The sequence below is a fragment of the Caretta caretta genome, chromosome 3 (genome assembly GCF_965140235.1).
Source record: "Caretta caretta isolate rCarCar2 chromosome 3, rCarCar1.hap1, whole genome shotgun sequence".
Lineage (NCBI taxonomy): Eukaryota > Metazoa > Chordata > Testudines > Cheloniidae > Caretta > Caretta caretta.
Genome location: NC_134208.1, coordinates 99,536,188 through 99,560,031, shown reverse-complemented (window position 1 = coordinate 99,560,031; position 23,844 = coordinate 99,536,188). Strand labels below are relative to the sequence as shown.

The 23,844-nt window shown below is 40.6% G+C and overlaps 1 protein-coding gene across 3 annotated transcripts in view; it reads right to left on the bottom strand.

The window, feature by feature from the left end:
* The window catches only part of LAMA2 (laminin subunit alpha 2), a 476,685-nt gene that overhangs the window by 185,985 nt on the left and 266,856 nt on the right, over window positions 1-23,844 (bottom strand). For all 3 annotated transcript variants that reach the window (XM_075126729.1, XM_075126730.1, XM_048844580.2), the window contains exons 13-15: window positions 10,993-11,094; window positions 10,166-10,377; window positions 2,758-2,869 (exon numbers count right to left, since the gene is read on the bottom strand). In XM_075126729.1, the coding sequence (XP_074982830.1) occupies window positions 2,758-2,869; window positions 10,166-10,377; window positions 10,993-11,094 (426 nt within the window). The remainder of the gene's footprint in view (window positions 1-2,757; window positions 2,870-10,165; window positions 10,378-10,992; window positions 11,095-23,844) is intronic.

Genomic DNA, 23,844 nt, shown 5'->3' with positions numbered 1-23,844 from the left:
ATTTTTGGATTTTTAAAAATTATCCATTTCAGTGTGCCCAGGCACATTTAACTGAACAATTTTCCTTGCCCAAATTCTTGTAGAAAGTGAATTTTAAGCTTGTGCACTTGAGTATTCTCACTGGTGGTGACATCTTTAATATGGGATTGGATACTTTCTAGCATAGCAATGACACTGGGTCCCCCAAACACCTCACTAGAGCATTAGCACAGGTGCAACTGAATGAGCCAGACAAGGGTCTGACCTCACCTTTCACAACTATTTTTCCTCTTATGATTATTTATATTGCTATAGTGCCTATTTATCAGTTGTATTGTGCATGCACATGTAATTGCCTTGTATAAACAGGATGAGAGAAAGTTAAATTTAAAATCTGCACCATTGAAGTAAATCTACAGTAGCCTCAGTTCTGAAGAAACAAAGCTTTGGGCAAAGCCAGTGTTGCCGAGAAAGAAAGAGGTTAAAGTTACTTAAAATCCTATTTAACTGCACTCTCAACTGCTGTACTCCCTGGGAGATTCAAAGCCCCACAGGCTCCTTCTCATGTCTCCTGATTATAAGAGTCATAGTCATCCAGTCAGGGACTGGAAACAATACTTTGTGATTTTTGTGACCAATCTCAATTAGCCAGCACACAGCTCAGACTTTGAATCTCTAGTAGGGAGTGCTCACAACAGTCAATTCAATAAATAAATATAAGGAAATAATGATCTGCTCCCTGGCATTCTGTCAGCAGGAATAAAGGCTAAACTTGTCAAACAGAATTTTCCACAGCACATTATTTGCTCAGCACAAAGGCTCCAATTGTGTAATTGAAAGAACACAGGCAGACTGCTGCACCCCTACGGAGCCCCATGGACTCCACTAGGGCTCTGTGACAGTGCAGCCATTTGCAGATGTACTGTCAATTGCAGACTCTAGGCCTTTGTGTGTGTTAAATCCATAAGGAGTGTTGCAAATGGGCAATAACTGTGAATTGGATATGGAGACAGAATATGAGGGTAATATAGTCTGACTTTCTGGAGCAAGAGAATGGTCTGGTTGGAACACCCTGGAGATCAGAAGATAGGGATTTAGGACAATTAAGATGAGAAGTGGTTACAGCATGAATCAGAATTTCAGCAGAGTCAAGGTAAGTAGGAGCTCTGCCAGTGTTCCAAAGTTGGCAGTAGGCAGAATTAGACACAATTGCAGTCAAGGGGCCTCTAAAATTTCTGGCCTTGAGATCAAAGTTAAGGTCTGAATTAAGAAGAGTAATGGAGGATTCAGAAGCATGAGTGTCCAGGATAATAATGGTGTTTCAGCCAATTGTGCTTCCCCAAGTAATTGTACCTACAGGAGACAGGCTGTAAAAGCTGCATCTATCTAGCTAACCAATGGTCTCATTTGATTTTGTTCCTATCTATATCATTTTGGAAGTGATATGAGCTTCTGTGGATTCCTTTAGGTCTTCTTTCTAGATTAGTATTACTAGCCCCAGCAAAAAGCAAAAGCATTTGGCATGAAACAAGACTCTAAGCCCTAAATATCATATATAAGCATGGGGTGATTTAAAGAAAAAGAGAGTTGACAAGCAAATGCCTAGAGTGTCTGTGTAAATGGCATATTGTTTGTAGTTTTGTGAAGCAGAGCATCTTGGTGTTTGAAACCACTTCCTTAGAGGCACAGCTTTTGAAGACTTTTGCGCTCCAATCTACCTCAAGCCATGCCTTTCTCGGTTAAGCATAAGTGTATGTGTGTGCATGCATTAAGGGTGCATTAGTGAGCTTGTATGAACATATGCATGTTCTGAGAGCATGTATATGTTACTCCTCTAACCTTCAACCTGAACAAAAAGAAAAACCTGAACAGTACTCATGCAAAGAACCTGGGGAAACAAAAGTGGGAATTCAGCTACACTCAGACCATGACTACACTGCAGCCAAGTCTATAGTATGAGTGATTTGCCAGTATAACTATACCGGTATACTGTACCAACAAGGTGTTCCTAGCATGGGTGCAGCATATACCAGCAAAACTGTCCCTTTGCTGGTATAGGAAATTCTAGCCCCACAGAGTGAAACAAGCTATACTGGAAAAGAACGAGTTTTGCTGTATAACTGCATCCACTTTAGAGCTTTTACTGGCACAGCAATGTCGGTCAGTGATCACACCTCTTCATGCCCTTCACTGACATAGCTGTACCATTAGAAGTCTGTAAACCAGACATGGCCGAAGTCTGACAGTGGTTGATAGCAGCTCATGTTCACAAATTGTAAGATTATTGCTAAGCAATATCTTACATACATGTGTAATGTCTCTAAATCGTGCAGTTGCAAAACAAATGATCTGAAGAGCACACGAAAATCTTCTAGAGAAATACTTTTCCACTCCATAATGTGGAAATCATTGTTGGGGTCTAAAACGTTATCTTTGAAATATTATATTTAATAGTAAGTCTGTTACTTTTGAGTTAGGGTAACTATACAAGGGACCAAATCAGATTTACAGAAGAGGCACTTGGGAATCAAAAGTCATGTTTTGCAAATAATTATTACAATTTCCAAAATTCCCTAATCAAATAACAACAACAACCACCACAAGACTGCAACTTGAAATTTCCAGCAGCAATTTCCCATTCGATCCAAAATCCAAGAGAAAGTGAATCTATCAAATGGCTCAGTTGGTATGTTGCATCAACAGGCAGCTCCAATAGACTGCGGCATTAGCACAGGTGATTTGCACTGAAATATATCTCAGCTCCACATGGATACTCACTTCGCAGGAGGTACCACCATACCCTGGAGGACACTGACAAACCTCCACAGAAGACGCCACCTTCTTACCAGTTGAATAGCGATCAGCAGCTTCAAGGCTAACCCCACTCAACCTGAGTTTAGATTAACAAAAATAAAATAGTTAACTCACAAACCAAGTATAGAAGGCAGATCAGTACACTTGGATGCAACTAAAAGTGAATGGGGAGACTCGGTGTGCTGTTCTCATTTACTTGCTTAAATATAGGAAGGCATTCATATTTATCCAATGTCTCAATTTCCTAGACGAATATCTACAGACTTGTAGCTATTTCTGTTCATCATGTGAAGAAGAATATGGTCAGCACACACTTGAAAACTCAGAATACTGTATCTGTAAGAGAAAGGCTATTCTTGGCATGCAAGTTGCATGCTTTAGCTTCCATTACAGATGTACATATAAATAGCCTGCTTGTCGCAAATGAAGTAGCAAAGAATTTTAGACTGTAAAACAACTTTCTCCTGCTTAAAACATTACATTACTGAGCTTTGATTATGGGACATTTTTCTTCCGCAGATTTGCCCTTTTGAAAAAGATTTCAACTTATCAGCTCTGTGCAGGAGGAATTCTATACCTTGCACATAAGAGTCATTAGTTCCAGTTCTCCAAATGCCACAAAAAGAGAAGAGACACACACAGGAATTTCTATTTTTTCCATAATCTTGCAGCAGAAAACTGAAAGAAAATGTTAAGTCTACCTCTCGTGGAATTGTTTTGGCATCTCAGTGATATGGCTGATATATATCTCAGTGACAACTAGCTCTAAAACCCCTCACTAGTAACTTTCTTTCTAGTCCTTTGAAAAAATTAAGGAGCCAAAAAAAAAAAAATCAATCATTTTACTCAGTCAGAAAAAATGCTCCAATATTCCATGCTCTCCATAAATGACTTGGCAAAACTTTAAGTATTATTTTTATTATTTAAAAAACCTTCACTCAAAAATGCATAAATTAGCAAGTCAAGAAAGTACTTCATCACAGCTGACAGCTATTTTAATGCAAATTTGTGTTGTAAGTGACCCCCTCTCCTTGCACACCGGACAGACTGTGCAAATCTTTTGGTGAGTCCTGGAAGGGATCATGCATCTCTGCTGCACCCTGTTTCAGAGATACCCCACTGGCTGATAGCAGTCTAGGATTTGTGGGGTTGATTCTCAGCCAGGGCTCAGAGCATAGGCATAGTTTTTTTGGGGGGAAAGGGACAGGAGGCTGTTGATCCCCAAAACTGAAAGCCTGGGGCAGGTACAGAATATCCCCCCACACACACACACACACACCTGTGACCCCATTGGCTTAACTGGAGTTGCCCCCTGGCCCCAAATAGAAGTCAAACTATACGTATGGCTCCAAGGTACGCCATTTGAATTAGTGAGGTACAGCTGAGCCTATTTTCACTTAGCACCCTTAAAGGAGACCTTTGTTACTGGTGGCGTTTGAAAACTTTCCACCGCACTGCATTTTCAAAGGAAAATAGGTTTTTTTTGACACAATAGTAATTTTTGTGAAAAAAAAAAATCAATGTTCACTGAAAAACTGAAAACTTTGATTTTCAAACAAAAAGTTTTCTGTTTTGGTTTCCAAAAACTGAATAAAAAAGGTTGATTTGAAAAAATGCACACACACACACACACACACACACACACACACACACACACAGTCTCAAAATTTTCTACAGGAAAAAAAATCTATTTCCCTAACCAGCTATATATCAATTGCTCCCACAGAGAAAGAGGGGAACAGATGAAAAGAAAGGAAGGGGGATTAGCTACTATAACAGGGATAGGCAAACTATGGCCTGGGGGCGCATCCAGCCCTCCAGATGTTTTAATCCGGCCTTCGATTATGCACTGGGGAGCAGGATCCGGGGATTGCCCCGCTCAGGTGCTCCAGCCAGGGAGTGAGGTCAGGGGCTTGCCCCACTCTGTGTGGCTCCTGGAAGCAGCAGCATATCCCCGCTCTGGCTCCTACGTGGAGGGGCAGCCAAGGGGCTCCACACACTGCCCCAAGTGCTGCTCCGCGGCGCCCATTGGCCAGGAACCACGGTGCATTCATCACCCACTATACAATTTCCATACCCAGATGTAGCCCTCAGGTCAAAAAGTTTGCCTACCCCTGTACTAGATGGTAGAGCATGGAGTCTGGGGAAATATAAGAGCTACTCTGTGTGGTTTACAAGGGAGTTATTTTTTGCCATGGTTTGAATGTAATGCACATCTAGAGACTTTTGCCAAATTGGGATCAATTCAGACAAAACCTAAAATCCCTGCAATAAAACTCTACCCAGAGAGGATGAGCTGAGTTCACCCCTGAGTCTCCAGCAAGCTCCCTCTCTCCTTCATTATTCCACCCTGCTCCTTGCTACAAATCAATTGTGCAATTACATTTTTTGAGTTCTACTTTCTATGAACAATCCCTAGCCCTTTAGATATTAAAGAAACATGACTGAAAAGCTAGAAAAAGGCACAGAATAAATCAAAGAATTTAGAAAGAAAGAAAGACCTATAAACAAAACAAAAATTGCCAGTGAAATGTTGAATCTCATTTGCCTATTGACTACAGCTGGTCTGCTCCCAGCTCTATGTCATATAATTTAGAACAATGAGAAACTGTTACACACAGAAACATTTCACCTAATATTATTTCACATTTGTATTCACTGAATACTTCCAATTTTCATTAGGTTCTGCTGTTTGCTAAATGGGATTTTAATGTGTCTAACAGTTTTCAGTGTTAAACAGTTACTCATTGAAGAAAGCTGCAGTGCATTTTTTCCACTTCATTGTTGTAATTTCTATTCCTCAGTGCCATTCTGCATTCATTAAAATACATAATGCTGGCAGTAATGGAGCACTGGATCCTGGAGATATGTGAACAATCTGAGATTCAACATCTAGACCAAATATTTAAGCTGACTGTTACTGTCAGCAGGCAACTGCTGACTTCTAAATACAAATAAGATTAAAAAGGAAGGAGGCATTTCAGACAGTATCAGCATAGTTTACTGCCTGCTATGGCAAGCATCCGAATCACATCAGCTGCGTAAGCAACATGAGGTACTGACCTGAGCATTGTTCATTTGTCTTTTAGCTAATTCTGTATACTTAGAGGACCCCACTGCTTTGCCTTTCCTGTCCTCCTCCCCTCTATTTTAGTGGTTTCAGAGTAGCAGTCGTGTTAAGTGATGAGTCTATTTCAGACTGCAAGTAATATATTGTCTTTATCAAGATTTCTACAACTGCTCTCCAGTGCCCATCTCAGTCTACACCACATTTACATTAGCTGCACTGGCAAATATTAACAGTGAAGAATCAATGTTATTACTACAGGCTTCCTTAGAACAGAGCCTAAACAATACTGGATTAAGTAACAACAGAGCTTTTCAGTTCTGCCTAACTACAATAGATACACTTTAAAAGTTCAATCAATTTGAAAGATTCCACAAGCTCTAACAGAGTCTCCCAATTTAGGCAGAAAAGCAACAATCACTTTCAAACCCTCTGATGCATTGCACTCTTCTCCTCATGGTTTTATCCTCTCTAAATGGGCTTTTATTTAGATGTTCATTTGAGGACACTTCCTAATTATGAGATAGAGTAATAATTGCATCCCTAGCTTTAAAATAATCCACAAGACATTTAAGAGCAAATGTTGTTGCTTACTCAAGGGCAGATCAGTCATTACACATTAATAGGAAGTATCCTCAAATTATCATGATACTGAAATTTGTATGGCTTATTTTTTTATCCTTCTGTCAGGATAAAAAATAGAGGGGATGGGGATGATCTTCTGGTTAAGGCTCAGGCTGACTGGGACTCTGAACACCAGGGTTCAGTTCTCCGTTCTGTATGATTTTGTGCAACTCATTTACTCTCTCTCTCTCTCTCTCTCTCTCTCTCTCCGTGGAGAGATTCTCAAACACAAAACTATCAAATCACCCTTGAAAATCCTTGCAGATGTGAAGTCATTAGAAGTTTGAATATTTGCTCTATTTAAAAGAACAGGGTATTTAAAGGTAGTGAGTTTCTGCTGCTGTTTTGAGGTGGAACTTACCCACTGGAGAAACCTAATAACCCTCAAATGCTTACCAGATGGAGTGGGACCTCGGCATCTCTGTCACATCCTCAAGAAACATTTTCACACATACACTTTATTTTTTCACACTCCTAGTCTTGGGGTTATCTGAGCTCTCTGGGGAAGTCTGACTTCCTTCAGAACCCATCAACACTAGTGTTTAAGCAGTCAGAAGAGTCACTGCTGAGTGACACAAAGCACACAGACTCTTAAAGATTTTCCCTGCAGTACTCCCAAGGCTCGTAGGGCCAAGGGAACAGGAAATAAAGTTAATGTTTAGCCAAATCCACTATGGAGAAAACTGAATATTATACATTTATTTTAATGTGCAAGATTATTATTGAGTGTTTAAACAATTGAGAATTGAATCAGGTATTTTGCAAGATAGTAAAGAGCATTACCACGTAGCCCCAGGGCCTACAGTGTTTTATTAGAATGAAATGGAATCTAACAGAAAATAACACAGTCAGACCTAGGCACTCATTGGAAATTAGCAGTACATGTGTGATGTAATGGACAGCAAAAGATCAACTTAATTACAGAGGCCCTGGGTGAAATCTTAGCAAAACTCCCATAGACTTCAGTGGGAGCCTGGGTTTCACACCATGTCTTCCTCAATATTGTACAGCATTGAGCACCCTGATAGCTCTCAGTGTACATGATAACTAAAGAGCAAGCTATCTTCCGAGTGTGAAAGGCTTTGCATGATACTGGTGGTATTATACACAAACACAAAAAGCTACTTTAAACAACACCAGTGGGTGGATCTCAGCTTTACCAGCCACGGCTGTGTGTGGCAGGGAGGTTGTACCATCAGCACTGATTAGAAGTATTATGTCTGTGGTGAACACAGGCAGAACATCCCCAGAGATAGTGACAGATGTGGCCTGAGAGCAACTCAAAGTCATTTTTTAGCCAAAGACAATAAAAATAGAGAACACTCTTCTAAATGACTAACAGCTACTTTTTTTTTTTTATCATAGCCCTTGTGGGACCTGCATTTCCAACCATAATCCCATGGCCACGGGAGGGAGACTGCCACAAACCTGCAAAGCACTTATTAGGGATTTTTTTTCTGACCCATCCATATGTTCTCCTGCTGAGCTTCCCTAAGGATACTACTCAGCAGAGAGGTTCCTTTTTCCATGAAACTCTCAAGTGCCCCCAAAATGCTGTGCACCATCTCAGCAACAAAGGGGAGGCAGTGTGGACAGTGCACTGGACTGGGAATCAGGAGTCCTGGGTTCTGCCAGCAGCCTCCAGAATGCCCTGGCAAATCTCTTCACCTGTGGGCCCCATTTTACAGATGGGGAAAATAATATTTACCTTCTTTTACAAAGTGCTTTGAGATCTGCTTTTGAGAAAAAGTGCTTATAAGAAAAGCATTACCATGTTTCTGAGAGTCTGGGGGTCTACGTATGTTTTCACAATGTTTAGCTACCATATTTAATCTGCATGGCACAGTTTATGAATCAGCATATTAGCTTTAAATGTTAAAAGGAGTTCTCTGTCAAGAAAGTAAACTGTGGGGAATCAAAAGAGGAGTGGAAACTTGGAACTTGGCAGGCAGGACTCTGGGCACTACTTGGCGGTTTGTAGGAGAAAGTTTTAAATAGAGACTGGCCCATGCCAAGACACTCAGATTTGAACCCCGCTGACCTTCACTGAAGTTTTGGCAGGCTCTCTCCTCCACAATGGGTCAAACTAAAATGCCAGATCCAAACACTACTAAGTTGAGGAAAATTTAGATCTAGAACCAAATTTTGCAGCTTAGCTTGATCTCAAGTTTAAAGGAACAAGACACAGAAAAGCATCTTAAGAAACGAAGTAGGAGAAAGGGAAGGAAGAGATTTAAGAAGCAAGATCAAATGTTACAGGGACAAATATCCCTGGACACCTGTACAAAAGCTGACGTCAGCAAGCTATATGCTTGCCATGACCTGCATTTCCACATCTACTGGTTGGAATCTTTGTTTAACCCATTTGGAATTAAAACAATGGCTTTTGCGATTTAAGACACTCTGCACACTCGCAAAATCGGTGTTTATTTGCTTTCAACTTATTTGCCACGTTTCAGCTGGATACCACTTAAAATGATTAAGTTTTAGGCTCCCTAAGTAAAGGTGAGAAATTAGAAAGTATTGGAAATGTTAGCAGATGCTTCCATATACTATATCTAGGAATGTGCTCTAGTGGAACAGGGCAACACAGAAATTTTGATTACTCTCCTCTTTTGGATAATACTTCATTCAAGGCAAGTAATCACAGGATTGCAGTCAGCTCCCTCTACCTCCACTTGCTTAAGATCACTGAAGTGACTGGTTTGTGGGTTAGTCTACACTTCAGATATTATACCTCATGAGTGGAAAACCACAATACAACATAAATTGGAATTAATTCCAGTACCAAATTTTACAAACATGATTCAAGTCACTGAGCAATAGTGTATTAACAAAGGATAAATCTACAGAACCAGGAACCAGGCTGACTTTTGGCCCACCTGCAGTGTCCACTAATGCACTAACAGAAATTTCAAATCCAATGCTAGCTTTATAGATTGAACCACATAGTTTTGTAGGTATTGTAGACTGCACACTGCAGCCACCTAGATGGGTTTGCTACTGTGCCAGCTCACATAAAGCTCCTCAGCGCACACATCATTCATTTTATAGAAAGAGTTCAGAAGACTTCAAATGAAACCATTGATTTTAAGACGACCAGACAGTAGAATAATCTGACATAAATCAGAGGGAAAGGTTTGGGATTACCTAGTTGTAGATACAATACCGATTAAAAAAAAATCCCTCTAGCTACATTTTGTCAATTTTGTTTTTATTCATTTTGAGAGCTAAAGGATCCCTCTCTGCTGCATGGTCTTAACATCCTGGCATACTCTATTCTTTAAATGGGGAAACAAAAATTAAGATCTTCCTCTCATAACGAAGGCATCTCAGCACTATGAGCCATCAGAATCACTTATCATATACAACGGAAATGTAGTGCTTCAAAATAGATTTATTTATAGAATTGTGATTCTCTCCTTAATAGTCCACATGATTTCACTTTGTTGTGGGTTAGCCAGTAGAAGCCCCCCCCCTCAAAAAAAGAGTTAGAATGGGAAAAAAATCAGACTATTTGAAAATGTTAAGACTTAAATAAATGTTAAAGATTTAACTGAGGAAAAATAACAATAAGCATCCTTCTAAATTACACCAACCTCAGCCCTGCACAAAGAGAAAATAAAAGCATTCATCGGAGGGCCTGCAGAACATTGTCATAAATGCAGTTCCCACATCTACCTGTAGATGGCATCCATCCCATAGCTGTATGTGGCTCTTATGAGGAGCCTCTTTATATTTGCCAGCACAGTCATGAATTCCCTTTTGTTGACTGGAGAGTCAGTGCCGTGTACGGTAAATAAGTCCGGTTCCAGCACAACTTCTTCAGTGTGTTCTTCAAATGGCTGCAGGTGAATGCCCTCCTTTGAAGTGCTGATTCTTAAGCCAGCTCCCTAGAGAGAGCGATGTGTTTAAGGGATACAGTTAAATATAAAAAAGGGTAGAAAAGATGCTGTATCATTGTGGATATTTGGTATGAAGAAGAACTGGAAAGCATATTTTATGAGAATAGTCTATATCAGGAATGCACTAGATTTTCCAGTGTTCCTGATATGAGCTTTGTTGCAAAAAGTCAGTGCATGCAAAATCCAGGTAACCCAACTGGAACCCAGTGGCATGGCTTTGAATGAGTATGAGAAAATCCAGATAACCCACTGAAGCACAGTATACATGATACTATACAGCACAGATGTTTAAAGTGTACTGTTGGTTTAAATTGTCTGCAAATGCTATTTCAATCAACAAATGTATTATATTTATTCATTTTTCTTGCTCATCTTTACAAATGTAGTTACAATATTTTCTGACATTAGTAGAGGCTCCTTTGGGTACTTAGTCTTGCCTATCTAGTTTAGTCATTAAGCTCTGATCCTTATTGGTTGCTGTAAATTGGCTGCAGACACACCTTTACATGTCAGTTTTGCCTGCTCACTTTTGGATGCTGTTAGCCTTCAGTGTTCACGGAAGAGATGGACAAAAGTTAGTCACTGGAAATGAAAATACTTTACCTCTATGATGATATCAGATTGCAGTATTGTTTGAACAGCTTCTTCCTGCCCTGTGAGGTCATAGGAGATGGTAAATTTCAGATGCCCTCCAGCAGCTGTTATCTATAATAAAGCAGAATGATGCTTATTACATGATAGGAAACGTGCCTTTAACCATTCTGGGTTACTCTTTTCCTATGACAATATTTCCAGGAAATGGATTTCCAGTGTTGTGAAAGGAGTTGTGGATGATCTAGTGCCTTAAGCAGGAAGTCCTCATGAACCATTCCCTCCCTGCCCCAAGCATGAGTGGACTCACTCTCACCTACTAATATTTTCCCCAGTGCCAGGCAAAGGTTGTAAATCACCCCAAATACAGTAAAACCAAGCAGCAGCAGTTCCTCAGAAACAGCTTTGAAATCTGCAAATACATCTCCCTTCAATCTGCATTTTGTAGAAGGCTAAGGGCTGTTTCAAAGATAGGTTTTGAATGTGTTTCAGCTACTTTAGCCCCCATCTGGTCCTTGCCTCCTTAAGAATCAACCAACCAGTGTTTTGTACAACACCTCGCATAACGGGGTCCCCCTGATCCAGGACTAGGACTGCTAGGCACTACCATAATACAAATAATAAGCAACAATAATAATAATTAATAATGGATACAACATCTCCTATTCTGATGCAAAATATACCCATAAGGCAAACTGGCATAAAGGAAAAGAGTTTTGCTTTCGTATCAATTGTAATTGAAAATAGAGGAACGTAATAGTCTGTCCTCATGCAGTCAAACAAAGCAATGGTATGTTCTTTACCTCAGCCTGAGTCACTCTCCATAATAAGAGGCTAATAACCTCAGGTCATATCTCATTTCAGTATATTTTTCCGAATCTGTTTTTGCACCCAAATTCAGGGCCCTGACAATAACTTTCCGGAGAAAAATCACAACATGTATAGATCATTTTTAGGACAGGAATCAAAACTACTGTCATGAATGACTGAGTTTACTGCAAATACAGCAGGTTTGCTTTCCACCAAAAACTGTTAAAAGAGCAGTTTTTTAAAAAAAATACAAAAAAGTCTGTTTTGTATTCCAGTGTAACATCTCCTCTGAGATGAACCTACAACAGCAAACTCCCTGCCCTTCCAATCCATGTTGCTGACCACAGAGAAGTCTTGTGAGTATTCTGCAGGAAGGAGAACAGTATGATTATTCTCAAGGCTGATCCAAGGGAACAACATACTGTATTGTATCATTCATCATACTGGATGTGTTACACGGCATGTTTGCACACATGTAACAGAAAGCAAAGGATGCTCATATTTTCCTGTGCACTGTATTTTAAAAAGAAGGGGGGAAGAAAAATCAATCTCCTTATTTAAGATGCAGCAATCAGCTCATTTTAGATAACATATGGAAGTATAAAAATCTGTGGATTTAGGCTTTATGGTTAGTAGCCATGTGAAAACTACAAGAGGCTCCCAGGATTCATAAGCAACCAAAAGTTTGGATGTGTATCCAAATGTTATCCAGACCGGCTGGGTCTACAAAACTACCTCTAGCCTCTAGTGACACCAAAAACACCTAAAAAAAAAATCCCTAGCCTCTAATGCAGTGCTTTGGCACTTCTGCTTCTAGTCCTGACTGAGCCTGTAGGGAATTAGGAGAATGAAAAGCAATAGGAAAGCAAAGATACTCGAGCATTATTCAGCCTCAGAAAGAGTCTAAACCAGGTCAGTTCTTACTTAGTCTAGTTGTCTAGTTAATCTCAGAAAGGGTCTGAATGAGGTCAGTTCTTATTTTCTCTAGTTGACCTGTCCCTTTTTAGCTAGCACAGATAATGAACACATGAATGCAATATAAATTGTCAGTGGTCACCCCATCCACACATAGTGCCATCACAGCTTAGAAGAGTTAGAAGAGTTTCTTTAAATGCCACCATAATGGTAGCACAGGAATGCCAATGTTTCAAAGTTGTATGTAGTGTTGCTGTAGCTGCCTTTTGGTCCCAGGATAGTAGAGAGAAAATGTGGGTGAGATAATATATTTTATTGGACCAAGTAATGTCTCTCTCACCGACAGAAGTTGGTTCAATAAAAGATATTACCTCACCCACCATGTCTCTCTGATGTTTCAAAGTGGCACTTATGAGGTACTTTGGTCAGCTCTGGAAGTATATTTTACCTGGTATTCTATGTAATACTGAAGTGGTTAACAATACAACTGAAGTCTCACAATATGATAGAAGTTATCACTTACATTTGCCATTGTTTTTGAATGTACTAGCCTTCCTCTGTTGCAACCTAGGTTTAGTTACAATTTAAGTCATGGGTAAAAATGAATGTGGTGATCTCATCTTTGTCTGATGTCAACTATCTTAATTTAGGAAGGGCAGTTCTGTTTTTTATTCTGGAATTTTTATGAACTACCATCATAACATCTGGGCAATTTAATAACACGTTTAAAATTTCATGACATAAAATAGTCACTTTGAGACTATCAGTTTAAATTCATAAACTGTAGTCCTGCAATCACTGTGCTGCATAAACAAATATGCCTCATAAGAACATAAGAATTCCCATACTGAGTCTGACCAGGTCCATCTAGCCCATTATCCTCTATCTGACCCATACCACAGGCTCAGGGGGAAATGTACAGAACAGGGCAATTCTGCAACCTTCTTACCTGTCAAGCAATTTACCCTGTGGTTCTCCTGGTCATCACAAACCCAACTATCTGTATTTCTAAAAAATTGACTCCTCCTCTGCTATTGCCCGTGTCTTCCTAATAATTGGAATTCTTCCCTCCCCCCTCCCCACAAGAGGGATATCTTCAGTGCGAGAGGATACCATGACATTATCTAGAAGATGCTTCCCAACTATGGGATCATTTCCCTCCAATCCAGCTTCATGGTCTCCTGCCCAGAATTTCATCCTCCTTAATAGTACAGCACTGTTGGACAAGAGGTGGGACTGCTGTATGTCTTCTGTGTACCTCTCTGTCTCCCTTTGCCTCCAGGGCCCGTACTCTGTCTCTGAAGGCTTTGAGTTGCATGCACACGTACACCATCTGTCTGAGAGGCAGGTAATCATACATGTTACACTCAGTGCTATAAATTGGGTAGCCCCCACCTTCTGATACTGGTGTTCTATCTGCTTTTTATTCAGCCTAAGCTTAGAGGATGTTTGTGAAGTGTATTGGGTTCTCTTTATTCCATCAGTTACTTTTCTTGGGAATTTGGTACCTTTCTAATTGTTAAATCCCTCAGACTCCTCCCCTTAGAGTTAAACTCTCCTTACCTTGGCAGCTCACTCAGTTGCTATGCTCGCTGTCACTCACTCTGTCATGGGCTTTCTCTGCTCTCATGAGGCCTCTACATTTATAGCTTTGGCTAGGCCACACCTCCTCCCATCCTCCTATTGATTACTCTCAACTGAGAATGACCTACCAGTGATCTTAAACAATCAAGTTCCAGATCCAGTCAGCAGGAGAAACACAGCAGATCTTAACTTCTGCAGCAGGATACAGGATGGTAGGGAATTTCTCACAAATTTGGATCCTAGACCATTAGGGATTCTAAATATTTTGCAACCAGCAATTTTTAAATTGTATGTGGAAGTGAACAGGAAGGTTGAGAAGAGCATGGAGCCAGCACTTAAAGTGGTCTGAAAGAAGTGGGAGGGCCCTATCATTTTCTACAGAAATGAGAGCAATATCATACCTGCCTGTCTATCCGCCACCTATCAGTTTTACCCCCACATCTGTTCATAGATTCATAGATATTAAGGTCAGAAGGGACCATTTTGATCATCTAGTCTGACCTCCTGCACAACGCAGGCCACAGAATCTCACCCACCCACTCCTGCGAAAAACCTCTCACCTATGTCTGAGCTATTGAAGTCCTCAAATCGTGGTTTAAAGACTTCAAGGAGCAGAGACTCCTCCAGCAAGTGACCCGTGCCCCATGCTACAGAGGAAGGTGAAAAAACTCCAGGGCCTCTTCCAATCTGCCCTGGAGGAAAATTCCTTCCTGACCCCAAATATGGCTATCTGCTAAACCCTGAGCATATGGGCAAGATTCACCAGCCAGATACCCAGGAAAGAATTCTCTGTAGTAACTCAGATCCCACTCCATCTAACATCCCCAGCTCGCCATCAGTTCTTCCCCATGCCCCCTATCAATTCTGACCCCACATCTGTTCTGATCCTGCCCCACCCCCCAACCCGCACGTCACCTTGCTCCTCCAGCAGCTGTTGGGGCTCCTTCTTCCCCTCCTGTGAAATGACTTTGTCTCCTTAGGGGAGGGAATTGGTGAAAGCAGCCAATCAAAAGGAATTCGTTCCCCCCACCCCCTGGCAGGGTTGAAACGTGTGCCCCTCCAAGACCCAGCTTGAGCTGTGGAAATTTTATTTTCTGGGTCTGCAAGTGCTTTCACCCAGGTACAAATTAAGCATGGCTTGGAGTACTAGTGAAAAATAATCACATAAACCCAACTCAACATTCAGCAGAACTGCTGCACTCTGCATCATCTGAAGAGTCTAAGTCCTCTTTCAAGGGTCATCTTCTGCATTCTTTTTAACACCAAGTACAACACAATGTCATAGTCTATCTTGATGGTGACAAATGCAAGAATCACTGAGGCAAGCAACGTTGCTTTAAAAATTGGTAAGAACTTTTTGGTATTTTTTTCCCCACAGAATTCTTATCACCATTTTTCATGAAATTTCAAAATTTTCTGACCAGCTCTTGTAGCAAAGTCTGCATCTGAGTGGAAGGGCCACAGCTTCCTGGGGAAACCTAGATGACGATAGGCATGACAAGTTGCTGCAACTATGGCCATGATCTAGAAAACCATGTAAGCATGAATGGAACTACTCATGCTCTTAAAGTTAAGAGTTTTGATTGACTGGGGCCCATCAGAGAATGCAGATACAACAAATGATGGAGCAAGACCTCCCCATTTCTCCCTACACAGCAGAATGACTACCATCTTATCTGGACTAAACATATCCCTACCTATGGTGTCCCTCGCCTCTGTTTGCCAGAGACTGGGAATGAGTGACAGGGAATGGATCATTTGGTGATTACCTGTTCTGTTCATTCTCTCCAGGGCACCTGGCATTGGCCACTGTCAGAAGACAGGATACTGGGCTAGATGGACCTTGGGTCTGACCCAGTATGGCTGTTCTTATGTTCTCTGTTACATTCTGTTAACAGAGCAGACTAGAGAAGCCAGATTCAACAAAAGGAGATGTACAACCAAGTGCCATCCACATATTCCTGGCACTGCATATCGTATCATCTCATTTTTTCCCTCAGCAACAATACTCTACATACACACGGAACAGGAGGGATAACAGAATAGAACCATGGGGATCCCAATAAGTTAGAAGCCATGGGAAGAACAACTATTTTAGCAACATTTTCATTAATCCCACTACATCCCTGCAAAAAAGCTCTTATATATATATCCCCATGTATATCATCAACAGAGGTAAAAAGAAGCATCCTTATTTCTCTCCTTATATTTTCCAAGTGTTGGCAAGTATTGGGTACTATATGCATATCAACAGCACAAATCACAGGTTAGTATGATTTGACATGATTTCCAGTCTTTGCTGAAGAACGACTCAAGGACAGAAATAAGAGGAATGAAGCTAGTCAGCATTCAGGTGCTGTACCTAAGCTCTGTAGAAGAAGGCTGCACAGCACCAGTCCACACTGTGCCTGAAGTTAGCTAGTACTGCAAGTCTTTCATTATCATGTGTATCAAGTTTAGCCAATTAAAATAAAACAAAAACACAAGAATCTGCTTTCCATGTGCACTTGTCTTAATTCAGCCTGGAGGGGAAGAAACAACATATTTACAAGTAACTTTAAAATTATTGTGCAATATAACCTGATATCACCAGTAATCATATGGTACATATGCAACACACTGCATCAGGGATTTAATGTGGCAGGCAGATTTTCCCATATGTATGGTAATGCCAAAGTTGGTATAGCTGTGAGATCACAAAGTATCCTCTTAAAAAAAAAATATGGAAAGAATAAGAAAGGGGAATAGAGAAGGGAATGATTAAGCAAGAAGAAAACTTTTCTACAAAAGAACCCTATAATCTTTCCTCTTCTGTCTGTGCCAGATGATGAGTTAAGGCTCCATCCTGCAAGCTCACTAAAATTGCACTGAATTCAAGATAAACAGAGAGTGCTCAGCATTCCAGGAATTGCTCAGCAGGTTGTAGGATCATGCCCTAAGTTATATTGCAACTGAAAAATATTTTGTGTGTGACTGTTTAATGTTTCAGACAGGCTCACTCTGTAAGGAAATATTAAGAAATACTGTAGTTTTTTAGCAGCATTCATTCAGGAAAAAATGAGTGACATTGAATTTTGATCCATAAACTAAAAAACTTTAAATAGAGGTGTCCTATCTTCCATATTTATGACCTATGGAGCTAGTGTTTTACATTTATACTCTCCTCAGTTTTCTCTTTTGTCCAGATCTTTGATATATTTTTATCCTTTTGATACTTTTTTTTTAGCTGAGGATACTTTGTTATTGACTTGGAGTTTTAGAAGGAGAGCCCTACTATTTATAACTACACCTTCAAGTCAGAGCGAGTGAAAAGGAAATACCTCAGTAGAATAATAAACTTTTTGAATCTAATGTTATTCAAAAATATCTGAATATAGACAAGCCTCAACACAAAGTAGGACAACTCTGGATCTCTCAATTTTCCTTTAATAATATCGGGAATACTGCAAATACTGACATGACATATTTTAATTAGCTACAGCAACAATGATTTTAAGAGTATTAAAGATAAAATATTTTTACATTTCATAGAATAACATACTAAGTGATATTTTTATTTTCTGTCTAGTATTTTAATCATTAGGTAAACTTCCATCAATGCCACTGAAGTCAATAGGAGTTTTGCCTAATTATGAAATACAGATGGAAAGCAGGATTTGGGCTATTATTCAAACAGAAAACCTGTTCGGTGGACCTGAGGTAGGCCATTGATTGGAGCTGGCTTGGTAACTCAAATTTTCCTGTGATATTTGTGTATTTTAATGTGAAGCTTTACTATGCATGATACAACTAATGAAAACACTACCAAACCTGAAGATAAATATAATGGATGGGGGAGGACGGCTCTTGGTGGTTAATATGGACCCAGCCTCCAAATTGTTTTACAGGATTTTTGAGGTGGTGTGTAGGAATGTCAGGGTGAGAAGACAATTTCAGCACAGTTCCCCCACTATCAAAAGGCCAGTGATTGAAAGCTGTGACCAAGTGCACCCCAAAAACCAGGCAGCTTAACTTCTGTACCAGGAAAGATAATGGAGCAAATAATTAAACAATCAATTTGCAAACACCTAAAAGATAATAAGGTGATAAATAACAGTCAGCATGGATTTGTCAAGAACAAAGCATGTCAAACCAACCTGATAGCTTTCTTTGACAGGGTAACAAGCCTTGTGGGTAGGAGGGAAGTGGTAGATGTGGTATATCTTGACTTTAGTAAGGCTTTTGATACAGTCTTGCATGACCTTCTCTTAAACAAACTCAGGAAATACAACCTAGATGAAGCTTGTCATAAATATAAAGGGAAGGGTAACAACCTTCCTGTATATAGTACTATAAAATCCCTCCTGGCCAGAGGCACAATATCCTTTAACCTGTAAAGGGTTAAAAAGCTCAGGTAACCTGGCTGGCACCTGACCAAAAGGACCAATAAGGGGACAAGATACTTTCAAATCTGGGGGAGGGGAGGCTTTTGTTTGTCTGTTCTGTGTGCTTGCCAGAGAGAGATCAAGAAAGCAAGCAATCCAACTCCATTAGAATTAGTAAGTACTAGCAAGGAAATGCGTTAGTTTACTTTTGTTTTGGCTTGTGATTTTCTCTGTGCTGAGAGAAAGGTGTATTCCTGGTTTTCTTTTTGTAACTTTAAAGTTTTTGCCCAGAGGGAAATCCTCTGTGTTTTAAATCTGATTTCCCTGTAAGATTAGCTTCCCTTCTAATTTTACAGAGGTGCTTCTTTTACTGTTTTTCTTTCTAGTAAAGTTCTGTTTCTTTTAAGAGCCTGACTGATTTCTCTAGATCCTAAGACCCAGGGGTTTGGGTCTGTGACCACTTTGTAACCAATTGATTAGGATATTATTCTCAAGCCTGCCCAGGAAAGGGGGTGTAAGGGCTTGGGGGGATATTTTGAGGGAATAGGAACTCTAAGTGGTCCTTTCCCTGATTCATTGTTAAATCACTTGGTCGTGGCAACTTACCCTCCAAAGAGTTTGTGCCTTGGGGAAGTTTTACCCTAAGCTGGTAGAAATAAGCTTCGGGGGTCTTTCATGCGGGTCCCCACATCTGTACCTTAGAGTTCAGAGTGTGGAGGGAACCCTGACAAAGTTACTATAGGGTGGGTGCATAACTGGTTGGAAAATTGTTCCCAGGGAGTAGTTATCAGTGGTTCACAGTCATGCTGGTAGGGCATAATGAATGGGGTCCTGCAGGGATTGGTTCTAGGTCCAGTTCTGTTCAATATCTTCATCAATGATTTAGATAATGACATAGAGAGTACATTTATAAAGTTTGCGGACGATACCAAGCTGCGAGGGGTTGCAAGTGTTTTGGAGGATAGGATTAAAATTCAAAATGATCTGGACAAACTGGAGAAATGATCTGAAGTAAATAGGATGAAATTCAATAAGGACAAATGTAAAGTACTCCACTTAGGAAGGAACAATCAATTGCACACATACATAGGGTGACTGAACTATAAAAGTGAGGAGCAAAACCGCCTCAAGTTATCTCTCCCTATCCATCTCTCTCTTTCACTTAAGAAAAAAAAGAAACAGCCTATGGACTTTGGGAGGAGATCCTGACCTGAAACGTGGTCAACAGTGTTACTGGGAACCTGTGGTAAGAATGTCACCTTGAACCAAGTCTAGTTTGTTAAGTTTAGTATTAGGATGCATTTTATCTTTATTTTTCTCGTGACCATTTCTGACTTTTAGTGCCTTATACTTGTACTCACTTAAAACCTATTTCTTTGTAGTTAAATAAACTTGTTTTATTCTTGGACCAAAAGTAATCCAGTGTTGTGAGCAGTGTGGGTAAATCCATTTACGGTAGAACACTGTTGTACATTGATTCCCTAAGAGGGGCAATGGACCTAACATATCTGGATTATCCAGGAAAGGGCTAGACAGCACAAAATATATGTTTTGGGGGGGGAAATCCAGGACTGAGAGTGTGTTGGAGTCACCTTGCAAGTAGTAACCAAGTAGCCTAGTAACCAAGGCTGCTGGAAGCTAGAGTGTGGCTGGTGTTTGCTAACAGGCTGCTGGGGTCACTGTTGCTGACCAGGGCTGTGGCTATACACACTCAGGGTGTAACCTGCATGCTGTTTGGCTGTTTGTGAGGAGCCCAGGTTGCACAGGTTGGACTCATCAGCAAAGCATTTTGAGGCACCCCATGTTGCAGGACAGATGTGAGATAGACCCTCACTCGTCTGGATTGCACCCCAGAGTGTCATACAGGCCATGAAGGGTGAATAGGTCTAATTGCCAAACAATGGAGTAGCCATCATAGGGACATTATCTGAGACAGTCTGCCTGGCTATCTGGGGGGAAAAAAAACAGTTGCTGGCTAAAAGAAGACTTCACATGTAGGCTCTATAAGAAAATCCATTGAGATATGTGGTAATTGGGTAAAGAATGTAAACTGGGTCTGTTCTGTTTCTGCAACTCAAAAGGAAGCCCATCTAGATGAGCTCGTAATGAACCACAAGATTAAATGAGTTTAGATATGAGTGTCAGCTGTTCGCTGTTTTGAAATAATTTTCTTTAATGCTTTGTTCTGTTTGCTAATAAACTCGTTTGTTTTAAGAAGGCTGCTGTTCACTATATCACTATGTACTGAACACCTGTGCTTCTTCCCTTCGGGAGTTTGTGATGACTCCCAAAGGGAAGAAACACAGGTGTCCAGCCAGACCTGCACAGTAATAAGCTAGCATAGACAGGGGGTTGTTTGCAGATCCTGGTCTAACGGAGGGAGAATTGCAACTTTCCACCCTGAGATAGGTCAGGGCACAAGACCTAATGTTTGAAGGAGAGAACTCAGAGAGACTAGAAGGGAGACAGAGGTGTAGCTAGCCCTGTAACTCTGACAGTAATCTTTAGCAAACGTTATATACATTTAAAACACACGCATTAAAGGGTTTTAACATATGGTGCATCACTTTCACTTCTTTCTACAGAAAGATGTTTCAGGTCAGTTCTATAAAGTTTCCTTTGTTGCTGGTAGTGAAAACGAACTAGGAAGACACAAAAGAGATTCCAAAACCTTTTAGTAAAAGCACCGATAATAGTAATGTTGAATATAAAATGTATATACCTTGCCCATGAGTGCAGTGGTGCATTTAGTAGTAAAACTCCTGCCTCCGAATGGATTTCTTTCAGAGAGGCTTTAATCTCTGACCTAATCCAAGAGAGTATGATACTTGAAAAAGCAGAAAGAAATTACTGCAGGGAAGTGGACCCATGCTATGTATTCAGGGATTTCACTATGTACAGTACAAGGTTTTAGAAATGCAATGAATACACTCTGGGGTAGAAGTGCATACTGGCAGGAGCGTGGACAGAATGACCCAACAGGTCTTTTCCGTTTCTAATATCAGTGATTCCATGACTATTACACATACATTCCATTGGCATTGGTGCCATTACACAGATATAAAATATAATGAATGAGAGAGATCAAATAAGCTACTAAAAGATCTATAAAAAGAAAAGGAGGACGTGTGGCACCACAGAGACTAACAAATTTATTTGAGCATAAGCTTTCGTGAGCTACAGCTCACTTCATCAGATGCATTCAGTTGAAAATACCTATGTTCACTTTTACTGACACTGACCCCAACCTCTATTTTTGTAGCTGCCAAAGCCAAATTGGTCCTTTGTTTTAGACAATCAGAAACCAAATTAGTCATCAAAGCAGCATTTACATGTGTTTTCTCAATGGTTAGAGATATTATTTAACAATTTGTATCCATTAGCAAGATTTAAAAATTTGACTAGATAGCACATTTTGTATGGTAGACTTAGACTATGTAAGAAGCAACAGTATTTCTGCTACCATCAATATATTAATAGGAAGAATGTTCTAATCAGGAGTTTCTCCAAATTGCTTCCAACAAACCAATGTTTGGAAGGTGTCCCACACCAACCATTTGACACTAACTGAGCATACTAAGAGAAAATGTTGCCTACTAAGATTTTTCCCCACTTTATGCCTATGAACTTCACATCATTTGTCATGATCCCAAGTTATGACACCTGACAACTTGTTCGGTACTCTGTGGGTTCTGTCAGCATACTGGTGGCAGTATCTGCCACTAGATTTTCTTTACACACAATGCCGGGAGATACTGAAACCACATTATATACAATCCACATTATTTGGATTGTCTCACTTTTATCCACTCTTCAGGTATGTATTTAATTTTTAGACATAGGTATTAGCAAATATAGAGACATCTGATGCCAGTACAGCAATGGTAGCAATGAGGAAGAAATCCCCACAAAAATAACAGCACTCAGTGTTCCATAGGCTGTTTACTCAGTCTATAATTGACTGGCACCTATGCTATAGCCTGACTAATCTAATCGCCTTTTATGATGAGATTACTGGTCCTGTGGATGAAGGGAAAGCAGTGGATGTATTGTTTCTTGACTTTAGCAAAGCTTTTGACACGGTCTCCCACAGTATTCTTGTCAGCAAGTTAAGGAAGTATGGGCTGGACGAATGCACTATAAGGTGGGTAGAAAGCTGGCTAGATTGTCGGGCTCAACGGGTAGTGATCAATGGCTCCATGTCTAGTTGGCAGCCGGTATCAAGTGGAGTGCCCCAAGGGTCGGTCCTGGGGCCGGTTTTGTTCAATATCTTCATAAATGATCTGGAGGATGGTGTGGATTGCACTCTCAGCAAATTTGCGGATGATACTAAACTGGGAGGAGTGGTAGATACACTGGAGGAGAGGGATAGGATACAGAAGGACCTAGACAAATTGGAGGATTGGGCCAAAAGAAATCTGATGAGGTTCAATAAGGATAAGTGCAGGGTCCTGCACTTAGGACGGAAGAACCCAATGCACAGCTACAGACTAGGGACCGAATGGCTAGGCAGCAGTTCTGCGGAAAAGGACCTAGGGGTGACAGTGGACGAGAAGCTGGATATGAGTCAGCAGTGTGCCCTTGTTGCCAAGAAGGCCAATGGCATTTTGGGATGTATAAGTAGGGGCATAGCGAGCAGATCGAGGGACGTGATCGTTCCCCTCTATTCGACATTGGTGAGGCCTCATCTGGAGTACTGTGTCCAGTTTTGGGCCCCACACTTCAAGAAGGATGTGGATAAATTGGAGAGAGTCCAGCGAAGGGCAACAAAAATGATTAGGGGTCTGGAACACATGAGTTATGAGGAGAGGCTGAGGGAGCTGGGATTGTTTAGCCTGCAGAAGAGAAGAATGAGGGGGGATTTGATAGCTGCTTTCAACTACCTGAAAGGGGGTTCCAAAGAGGATGGCTCTAGACTGTTCTCAATGGTAGCAGATGACAGAACGAGGAGTAATGGTCTCAAGTTGCAGTGGGGGAGGTTTAGATTGGATATTAGGAAAAACTTTTTCACTAAGAGGGTGGTGAAACACTGGAATGCGTTACCTAGGGAGGTGGTAGAATCTCCTTCCTTAGAGGTTTTTAAGGTCAGGCTTGACAAAGCCCTGGCTGGGATGATTTAACTGGGAATTGGTCCTGCTTCGAGCAGGGGGTTGGACTAGATGACCTTTTGGGGTCCCTTCCAACCCTGATA